We start from the raw sequence: 12218 nt of genomic DNA, 5'->3' as shown, positions 1-12218 counted from the left end.
AATAAATCTATTTAAAAAATTTTATTTAAAAAAATACTTTATTATTTTTATTTTTCATGTTACATGACTTATTTCTGGCAAATTTATTTTTTTAAGATCATCAACTTAGAAAATTGTAATTGTTAGTACAATAACATGTGTATGAGATCGAAAGCACATTTTTTTTAAATATAAAAGTAAGAGACTCATATATTTTCACACAGGGTTTTAGAACTAATATTTGATAGATTTTAATGCGTATAATTTAATATTTTAGACAAATAACAAAAAAAAAACATACTTTATAATACTAATTACAATTGGCAGCAACATAAACAAATTAATGACTTAAAACCGAAATGTCAAAATAAAAACAACTTTAATAATATTTAATCCTGTATGAGGTTTTGTATTTGATAATAAAACTAATTAGTAAACTTTGTTGATATTTTATTTATTGTAAACTTATGTTTAAGCTGTTCAATTGTCTGTAGATAGCTAATTGCTAATTTGAAATGCCTCAAAGATTCCACGCTATTCTTTCAGCATCAATTTTCAAGCAGATAGAGAATCGCAATTTTAATGTGATGATGTTTTATGTAACTTGTGAAGAGCTCAAATGTCAATTAAGCAAAAGAGTAAACAACGATTGTACTGAGATGGTTGAATTGAAGCTGGCGAAAGAAGATTTTGAAGTGTTTCGTTGCGAGAGAAATTTTATGAGGGAAATTAACTTTGAAGAATTCAGAAACCTTCTGACTGGCTCATTGCAGTTAGAATATATTGATTTTTCATTCGAGGAAAATGCAAATAATTTTGACTTTACTATCAAAAATGAAAATGGTGATCCATCTGCCGATTTACTTCAAATTAATTTTGTTGATGATAACGATTGGTATGACACCAATCCCGTTGAATTTAGCAACCAGCTTGAAATGCCCTTGAGAAAGTTTAAAGACATGTGTGATCAATTGAGAAATAACGAAGATGTCTCAATTATAATTAACATGACCGAAAACCAATGCAGATTCAGTGTAGTAGGAAGTAACCAGGATAATACTCATCCAGTTATAATCGTACCTACCGACAATGACATCTCCTACCATTTCTTGTCCGATAACAGAGTTGAATTCAAGTATAAAGTGTTCAGCTATCCGTATGAAAGCCGGCATACATCAGACAGAGTCCGGTTGAAGTTAAGCACGGATAATATTTTAGTTGCGGAATTCAAAGTTAGAAATCTTGGATACTTGCGATACTACATGTGTCCTCTCATTACAGACGATGCTGAAGAAGATTAAAGGCACACGTAGTTTTATTGAATATAGTTTGATGCTTTCTTGATCCTTATATAACTGAATGATGGTTTTTTTTTGTTTATTATTTAGAAGTAAATGTCAGAATGTGGTGTTTTGTTTTTAGGAAATAATTGTCTTCAAAAAACTAAACTGTTCGAATTTCTTAATCTTTATTTTTATAAGTTACCTAACTAATTTTCTTTGAGTTAGACCAGTATATTGGTTTTAGTTTTTGTGAGTGTGTTTATAATTATGTTGCATGGTATAATAAAAAGTTCGAAAGTAAGACTCCGGTAGTGATAATTTTTAATTCCAGGTCCTAACTAATTTTAAAATGTAAATCTTTTTAATTTGATAAACTTTAAACTTATGCTGCAGATATTTTTATAGCAAACAAGCAGGATTTGGTTATAAATAGTCCAAGTGTTAATATTTTATATCAAAGAGTTAGTTTCTCTGAAAGGGTTTTATATAAACATCAGGTGTTTTAAAACATGAAAGAAGAAAATAGAACGTTCGTGAAACATTAAAATAACAAATTTTTTATTTAAATAATAAGTTTTGTCATTTTTCGTATTTGTATATTTATATGAAAATAAATATTAACTTGTTTTTGTTAATCATTTAGTATGAAAAATAACTTTTTAGGAAGTTTTTGCAAAAATAAAATACATTTATAAAGTTTTAAACCATTTTGTGGTTTTTTAGTTCTCGCATTGTAATTTTATTAAATTATTTTAAGAAGCTTTTTTAATTTTAAAAAATTAAAAATACTATACAGAATGTATTTAAATTTCTTCAATTTTTTTGACTAAAAGAAGATTCTAATTAAAGACTGTTACTGAAAAAACCAAAACGGCCTATTTTTCAAAAAAATCAATGAACTTATAATAAAAAACAAATTCGCGAACCAAATAAATTTATTCACTAAAGAATATAAAGATAAACACTATAAATGAAACGTATTTTAAAAGATATACTGCGAGAATTAACAAAATCCAAAATGTTCGACTTTTTATATGGCTCTAGCACCGATCTAATAGATCCAAGCTAAAAATAAAACAAATTTTAGCAGTATCATTATAAAAAACAAACTTAAAACAAGGAATCAAGAAATTGTTGTGTTTTGAAATTTTAAGTCTAGAAAATTGACACAAATTTTCTCTTAATCTTGAGTTATTTTCGTCAAAATCCCTTATACTTAACTTTTTTTATTTATTTGTTTGTTTTAAAAAAAATAAATAAGTTGTCTGTAAGTTTATTTAGTTTATAAATCAGGGATCGGCTCGGTAGCAGTTAATGTAAAAAAGAGCGTTGTTAACTAAAAGTAAAAAGTTCATTACAATTCAAATAGTTTATTTCAAAAGTTTAATTTAAGAATACTAGGGTTAGATACGTAACGAAATAAACACTTAGTATGCAGCTAAAATTTTTTTCTATTTAAGCAATCTTGTAGCAAAGTTTATGAGTAATGATTAATAGTTAATAGTTTTTTTTGTGAGAAAAACAAGACTTTAGGTAATAAAAATATTGATAAAAGACGCCTTTTTTTATATATAAGTTTTTAGATTTTTTAAATTTGTTATATTATTCTATTTCTGACAACATTATTCAAAAGCATCGGTTTCAGAAGTTTACTTCTGATTTAATGATAGTGATCAATCATTCATAAAACCTCACTAACAACAAAATATACAAGACTTGGTGAGCAACATATTTAGTTTTAATATTATTTTTAAAACTAGTATATTGTTTACTGAACAATAAAAAAAAAACGCTCAAAAAATTCGGTCTAAAAACCTAGTGTACAAAGGAACTTTTCGGTTATCGAGTCGTACACCACATGCTTATAAAATTTCTTACGAGCTATTACACATATTTTTTTTATCATTTAAATATTTAGATCTTTAGTAATGAACATTCAATTTAACGAAACGAAAAATTAAATCAAATAAAACTAAACGAAAATTAACTGAATTTTGTGTTTAATAATTTATTATGAATCTTGTTTAGTAACATATGAACTAAAAATTATATATACAACTTTAAATTAACTTGTAAAGGTAGATAAACAACACTAATAACAAACGTGTGAATACTTGAATTATAGGTTACAACTTCTTTAAAAAAAGTAAAATGTAATATGCTGAAATTTTTTACAAAAAAAAAGAATTACAAGTATTTTTGTTAAAAAGGTAATTTTTTTTTTATTTAATAATTTAACTTGAACAGTAAAAACTAATTTACATTGAATAGTTAAATAAACTATTGTAAATTTTTTTAAAGAATTTACAAATAAATGAACTAAATTTTTGTAAAGTATGAAGATAAATACTGCAAAATTTATGCTTTTAATAAGAAAAAAGTTAAAAAACTATAATAATTTTAACAATAATGATGTTAACAACAACAAATTTCCTTCTATTTTAAAATAATAATTTTTTTTTTTTGAATACTTGTCCAAGTCTAAGACTGTAATAATAGAAAGCAAGCAAAATTTGCAAACATAAAAAAAAGAATTTTTTCTTTAACTTCCTCAAAAAAAAAACAAAGAAAAATAATTAACGTAAGTTTACTTGGAATAGTTATCTTAGCTTACTATTTAAATATTTTATTTTCTAGTAAAGTAAAAACATCTATAACTAGTTTTTTTCATTTGTATACTAAAAAAGAAAAAAAATTGTAAGCATAACAAAAAAAAGAAAAAAGATAATTTTTAAGTGTTCTGAACTTTATTCAAAATAGTAATCTTAAAGAATAATCTTTAAATATAACCAGATAGAAAGTGCTAAAACCTAGACTAAACCAATGTTAATGTAACCAAACAAATCAACTTTCGAACACAAAAAAAAACAAAAGTACAAAACAATTAATAAAATTTTGGATATTAAATGACAAATACTATTAACTACTAAAATAAAGTAAACAGACGAGTAGCTATGATCACTAATGACCCTGAGAATCACTATTAAAAAAAATCTTTTAAGTTCATTCAGAACTTTCCAAAATGACTTATATTTTTTAGATGCAATGGTAGCTTAATCAATAACTTACTTCCTTGGTAGGATAGCGATTTATGACCTATTGTACTGTTGAATCTAGGAAGAAAAAAATTTGTTTCTGAACACCTCGTATGAAAATGATGGACATTTTTTACACTTTTATAGTAATTTTTAAAGTTATCTCGTAACAAGTTATTGTTAAACTTAAACATAAACAGACCTATTTCATATAGATACAGACTTTCAACCTCTAATATTTTTTTCTGAGTTTTTAATTCCCATTCACTGTCATCATATTTATTACAATGTATGCATCTAAATGCTCTGCTTATGAGAACATTGATACCATTTATACATTTTTTATTTGCCCTTCCCCAGCACAACAAGCCATATCTGACATTGCTGATAAATTAAGAATTAAAGATTAAATATAACGCTTTTTCATTTAAGAATTGTCTTGTTTTATATAATACACCCAATGTTTTTGTAGTTTTGTTTTTATAGCTTCTATGTGTTCTGTCTAAAATTATTCCCAAATATTTATAGTCTACAAATATGCTTAGTTATAAGAAAACTAAAAGGATAAGAAATATATGCTAGATTAATTTTTGTATAATTTAAACATGATTTAAAAAAATAAAGTTTTGCTCTTTCAATATTTACCAAAAGTTTGTATGTTAAACTTTCAATATCATGCTCGAGTAATTTTCGCTAAATAAATAGGTCCAAAATGAAAGCTTTACTTTAGAACACCTTTCTTATTTATAGAAAAAATAAGATCTAAACATATTTTTGAAACTACCATGCGGAAATTTATTCAGGCCCTAAAGTTTAGGATCAAAAAATTTAGATTGTAAGCTAAAATAAAACAAAAATCGTTCTAACTTCTAAGCTTGATATTGAATTAAGAAAAAATCGGTCCTGGTGTTATTACGAATTAAGAATATCTAAAAAAAAGTTCATGTCAAACTTCTAGTTATGTTGCTAGTAAAGTGCACCACAGTTTAAGTATATTACCGAATTTAAATGAAAAATTTTACCTGAGATTTGTTATGGTATATAAATTAGCTTTGTAAAAAAACTGAATAAAATTTTATAACTTTAGTTTTAGCATTTTTCAGATTAGTTTTTTGTTACACTCAATTTGAGCAAAGTATAAATTCAACAAGTTTTTTGTCTGAAGTTAGTTTCATTCAGGATCAAGTAATGCAAGTAAAAGTTAGAAAATAAACTAATTATTAAAACAAATTTCTTTAAAAACATTTCTAGTTGAATAATTTATTATAAACAACTGCAAATCCTAACTTAAATAGTTCTAGTAACTCTAGCTAGTTTAAAACCTTTATAAAGTTGTATTAACTAATTAATGTAACAGTATTCTATATATTATTCAAAATTGTTATATAAAGTTATTATTGTTGTATTGTTTATTGTGCAATGTTGGACTTGGGCATTAACACATGAGCCATTTGAACAGGACACGCAAGAAGAAAAATAAAATTAAAGAAAATTATATTCAACAGTTTAAGATAAAAAATAAGCATATACAAAAAAGTAAACAAAGTTAAATTTATAAAGAATTTATTAATAATTATAAATTTATTTGTTTAATATGACTGGGATAACTTAAGATACACAATAAAAAAATAGTAAACATACATCCATTATAAAGTATAACTAAGTAGATGACCTTCCAGAAGGATTGTTTATAAGACACAACACATTTGTATAAAGTTGATAAAAGTAAATTAATAGTCTGTTAGAGGGGAGGCACAGGGAAATAAAAATGATTAATATCAGGGTTGTCAAAAAACCTGAAAAACCTGGAATTTGACAATTTAGACTAAAAAGCTGGAAAAAAACCTATAATTTGATAACTAAAAAAAAAACTGGAAAAACCTGGAATTTTAAACATAAATCAATAATAAACAGGGAAAACTGGAATTTTTTAACAATTTTAACAAATTAAGCAGTGAAATTTCGACTTGACACAATAAATCTATTATATAGAATATAGATAAAAAGTATTGTCATAACCAAATTATTTTTATTAAAAAACACATTTAAAGTAGCTTTACAGTATTTTTCCAATGTTTTTATACTATTTAACATAGTTGTTATCTTAAACTTAACATTAAACAAAAAATAGACTCGAAAATTTTTAAAAACATTGGTGAAATTTTTAAAACCTGGTAAAAGTTTGCCAAAAACATTTTTCAACCCTGTAATATTATAAATAGATGAATGAAAGAATTAGTAATTAATTTAGATGAGATAAAAACTATAAAATTTTATTTATTTAAATATTTGAGTATTTTTTTTAATTGAAAGTTGAATTTTACTATCGTAGTATAGTATTTTAATTTATTTTTTTACAGCAAAAATGTTCCACTCGCTCAGTCGATACCACATTCATTGGTAACTTGTTATACATAATGTTTGCTCTGTGAAAAAATAAACCTTGTCACTAAATGTTGTTAATATTATGTATATATTTTATTTTTCTATTATTTCCTCTTAACTGGTATTTATTATGGCAAAAAATTAAAAAAATACATAAAAGTAATATTTTTATAAAAAGTAAACAAATCAAAGTTTATTAGTTAAACTTTCGATTTCCTGATTTGTGCAAAAACTGTTTGTGCAAAAATTAAGAAGCCATTCATGGAATTCATGGTATTCTGTGCTAAGATTTGTCCAATTTATGTTTGGCAGATTAAAATCCTCAAGAACATAAAATAAATTGTCATTATTAAAACATTTTAGATTTCTAGTTAACTTATTTCAAGATCTTTAGCATCAGCACAGTATTGCTATTCTTAGAAAATTAATTACGATAAAACAGTAAAGAAATACTAAGTTAAAATTTACTTACAAATACTATGAAACTGTCAACACTGCAGATATAATTAAACAAGTTTTTTTGTTTTTCTATGTTATAAAAAACCTTTAGCGATGTAAAACTTTTAGACAAAATTTAGAAGCTTTATTTGATGAACTTACTAATATATTTTCTAACATACAAGGTATTAAGTTATACTTTTGATATTAGTCTTTTTTGAATGTAAGAAATAAACTAATATTTTAATTTCAAATAGATCTTGTTTAAGAAAAAAGTTACTTTTTAAATAATTACTCACTAAATAAAGGTAGGTTTGTGTTTTCTTAAACTGATTCTATAGAACCAAGGCTGCTAGTGTGATTTTGATTACCCATTCTTGAAAAAGTGCACAAAAAAAAACTCTACCCTTCCCATGAACTTGATTAAGCAAACAGTTTAGAAAATAATTTTATATATTTACTTATTTTTTTATTTTTAAACGCTGTTTAAGATATTTTTCAAAAGGTTTTAAATATTAAGTGAAATAATAAATAACAATAACTAAATTATAAGTTTTTTTAATATTTATTTACAGCTAATTAATACTTGACAAAGTCGAACTTTTTTTTTCATAAAAGCCTAGTAGTAAAGAAAACTTTTTAATGTTAAAAGTATAGTTTGAAAATATTATAACAAAAAAGAAAAACAGTAGTAGTTTAATTGCACTTTTATTAAATTTGATATTGATTTACTTAATGGTCTAGTTTACACAGATTTTTTGATAGTTCTACTGATAATAAAGTCAACCATTCTACCACAAAGATTTTTGTGTAATAAATAAATATATAACTATTTTTTATATTAATACTACTGTTTCAAAAAAAATCATTGTTTTAAAATCTGTCAATTTTTTACAGACTAAAAAGTTTTATATCTTACTTTTCATATAAAATATTCTTACATGCATTGCATAATTTTAACAAGTACTAAATATTTATTAGATATATCGAAAAAAATTATGAGTTTATTGCATATTAATACACTAGCTTTTCATTGAGATAAAGAAAAAAAAAGCAATCTTAAAAACGTTAGTTTTTAGTTCGAGTAAAACATGCATTACCATAAAAGCTATATTTTGAAACACCCTGTAACTTATTTCTGCATAAATAGACAAGTACACTAGTAGATAATTTATTTAAAACCTTATTAACTATAATTTTACTTAGTTTTTGTGTAAACAAAAATAATCTGACATTTCAAGCTAAACTTTTAAGTTTAAATTTTTTGTTAACCATAATTCTTCCTGTAAATAAAAGTAATTTTTCGTAGTTACTGCTAGTTTTAAGTAACTAAATCAAATGTTTTTTTTATTATTATTTTGTTTAAAGCTGTACTACTTTGCTTAAATTTTTTTATAAAAATAATAAAGTGTCATATTCATAAAATTTGTTTTAATTTTTAGTAAATCATTGTTTAAAGAGAGCTAACAATATTTCATTTAAACAAAGATGTTTTAACTTTTTTATTGCCATTTATTAACTGTACCTGTTGTTGTTTTTCAAATAAAGTTTCTCAATTTCTTAATTGCAATCTCTCGAAAAAAAGTAAATAAACTGGAAGTGTTTTGTTTGCACTAATGTCTTAACACAGAATAAAAAGTTGTAAAACATGGGTGATGTTATATACATGTTAAAAAATTGAGGAGAAGTTAATGGCTTTGGACAATCATTTTAGAATCAAATAAGTTTATCTATGAGTTACTATCAACTTAGTCTACTAACTGTAATTTTGGTTTAGATTATATTAAAATGGTTTGTTTAAAGTTCGGCTCACTAAAATATAAAATATAAAAACAGTCATTAAGTAACCAACCTCTTATTACAGTTTTGAATTTTTCTAAGGAGTTAAAGAATAAAAAGCTGGTAAAAATTGTTTCCATATAATTTTTATTTTTGTAATACGATCTATTAAAATTACTGCTAAAATAATTTAAACAACGATCAATTGAACATTCGAGTTATAACTGCAAAATAAATAGTTAATACAGCTACCGAAGAATTAAAAAAAGTCGTATAAACTTTGTTATGATCGAATAGAGACCTTTGAAATATTACTTAAAAACAATGCTTGCCTAATTTAAAAACATATTCATAAACTTAACTAATGATTCTATGTTATTATTTTTATATTTATCACTGTTTTTAAAAGGAATACGTTTAATTTCATAAATTAATATCAAATTAAACCTCTCATTAAAGTTTGTTAAACTAGAACTAAAGTTTGAAATTAACTTTTATGAAATCACATTAAATTTGCATAGTTTTCATTTCAAATTTGATATAAGCTAATTAATCTAGAAGAAAAAAAAGACAGAATTTAAGTACAATATTCCTTAAACTGTAAAAATAATTAAATTTTTTAAAATAAATTCTAATATAAAAGCTTATTTTAAAAGTAATTATAAGAAGTATGGGAAACAATATTTCGTGTATTCTATTTGATAAACGAGATAAGAAGCTGCAACCTATCAAAGATCAATGTAGAGCTGCAATGCATAGCTACGTTCAGTTTCTTCGGAACATTGCCGGGAGATTTTCATATGATTTTGAAAATGAAAGAGAGGAAAGAAAATTCGATGAAATTAAGAAAGAATTGATGAACTTTATTGTTAAGCACAGGCAGTTTTTAAGAATTAGATATATTTGGTCTGCTAAAAATGATGGAAAAACTATATTTGACATCATTACTGTAAAAAATTCGGACGTTTTTAAAAAAAGTTTTAAAAAATCTGATTTTCTAAGACTTGCTAGAACAGTTGAAAAGAGCAAAAAAAAAATACAAATAGCTTATAAGATTAGATGGAAAGATAAAAAGGTTTATGAGGTTTTAAAGAATGTTTTAGGAAAATCAGTTATTTCTAACGAAGACGTGCAACTTTTTTTAGAAAACCATTTCTTAGTAGACAGAGACGATCTTAAAACAAAATGCTTGAACTACAAAGAACTAAAACAGTACAACAAAAATAGAATTGAAAGTTATACTGATAGCAGAGTATCAAGTTTGCATATTGAGCAGATGTCTTTTGATTTTTCCGGGTCAATTGATGGCTTCGAAGAGGAAAAGTCGTGCGTAGTTTGCATGGAAGATTACGAAACAAACCAACAAGTTTGCCGTCTGCCCTGCAACCACTTCTGCTGTAGAAACTGCACAGTTAAAATGTTTGCGATCCCAGAAGATGTCAATTCAGATGCGCACTTCCAATGTCCCATTTGCCGCGCTGATTGCACGTAGTACAGTACGTTTCTGCAAAGCATTACTTTTCTTTTACTAAACATATTAGTAAAGTGTTAATGTTTAAAATAGGGCGTTTTGTCCTGCTTGGAGACAATAACGTTTAAACTAGGACATCCTCTTTTAGTATGTTATATTAAAAAAAGTAAATAAAAAATTTATGAAAAAAAATGTTGCTTTTATGAAAAAAATTGTTTAATTATTTAAACTAAAAACGGTATTATGGCTTACTACACCTTAAAAGTGACTGCACTTAATAAATTTTTAAGTATCAAAAGTTTCCTTGTTAAGAATCCATTTTTTACAAACATATACACCATTTTATGACTTGTCATAAAATATTTAGCAAAAAAACACTGGAAACACTTTGAAGAGTTTAATGGCTAAAACTAAATTGTTTACAAATCGATATAACAGTTAACAAACTTTCAATATTCTTTAATTTTTACCTATCTACAACCACATATACTAGAAACTTATAGAAAATATACATGCTGTTTTTATAGTATTATGATTATTACAAAACTTTTATGTATACTGACATTACCAGCTCCCCCTCTTACTTAATTTTGAGATCTTTTTTGCATTTTTCGTGGTTGCTCTGGTAGAGAGGGAACAAGAAAAACGTGAATGTAAATGATCATAAAAATCAAAATTTAGGGGAGGAGACGGTGTGGAGTCCATAGTAGACTATGATTTTAATGGTTAATATTGGCAGTAATGGTTTAAAAAAGAGTGCTTACCATTTTTTATTTAAAAAAAAATTAAGTATATATAACTACTTTTTAAGTTTTTTGTTTTTATTTTTTCATCATTGTTTTCAAAGTTTTAGTTACAAGCAAATGGTGCGCAGCTTGATGACCTAAAGGACTTTCTCCACACTAATCCATTGGTTTTAGTTGTGAGCGTTCACATTTTTCTTTCTTAAAGAATAGTAAAAAATTAAATGATTTTTTTAAATTACAAAAAGTATCTTTAAAACAATGCGAAGGTTTGTAGTAAACTTAAAAAACTAAGAGCGTCTTAAATCAAACCAAAAGCAAATTAAATTTACTCAAAAGTGTCGGAGTAAACATTTAATTTTGTGCTATTTTTGATACTGAAATTTTAAGTCAATTTAAATAAAAATACTTGGTATTTAGTTGAAAGATTGTGAATCTTTAAAATTTTAAGTAAGCTTCGTAGTTTTATTAATATTTAATACAAAAACTTAACACAGTTTGCTAATTTTTGCTTTTGAACTTTATAAATAGTCATTAAAATGTTAAACTTTATAAATCATGTGTTAGCTGAATAAATTGTAAGATATTTTTAGTTATTGACTATAGCTCAAATCAACGTTTAAATCCTTTTTCTAGAAATAAGGTCTGATAAACAAAAATATGCTAAACTTTAACCTATCATAGATTAGCAACATTTTACTTCATAAATAAACCGAATGATGTAGCAGTTAAACTTTTCAGTTACTAAAACATATTGTTTATTGAACGACAAAAGAAGAGCACTCAAAATTTTTGTCCCAGGACCTGGTGCATTAATAAATATTTCGGTCATCGAGTCGTACACCACTTGGATACCTTTTAACGTCATGTCCAGGACAAATTAATTAAATAATTAAAATTAAAAAACACTGCTTGTTTACTGGCAGAAATTTTATAACGAGTCGAGTTTATTTTGAAAGATATCTCGAGAAGTAAGTTTATTACGGAAAGCTAAAGTTTTGCAGATGTTTAAAATCAAATAATCCCATTTTTGAACACTTATACGCTATAAACACGTTTTCGTAAAAAACTTTTGGGTTTACAATACTTATTCAATTTATGCAAG

At 24.7% G+C, this 12218-nt stretch overlaps 1 protein-coding gene across 1 annotated transcript; it reads left to right on the top strand.

Moving 5' to 3' along the window:
- Positions 1–494: 494 nt before the first annotated feature.
- LOC145838670 (DNA sliding clamp PCNA-like) lies at positions 495–1280 on the top strand. The gene has a single exon (XM_082946297.1). It carries the CDS (start codon positions 495–497, stop codon positions 1278–1280), a length of 786 nt encoding a protein of 261 aa, XP_082802423.1.
- The last annotated feature ends 10938 nt before the right edge of the window (positions 1281–12218 follow it).

The sequence above is a fragment of the Thalia democratica genome, chromosome 1 (genome assembly GCF_965202585.1).
Source record: "Thalia democratica chromosome 1, ktThaDemo2.hap1.1, whole genome shotgun sequence".
In the NCBI taxonomy this organism is placed as follows: Eukaryota; Metazoa; Chordata; class Thaliacea; order Salpida; family Salpidae; genus Thalia; species Thalia democratica.
This window is presented reverse-complemented; position numbering and strand designations above follow the sequence as displayed.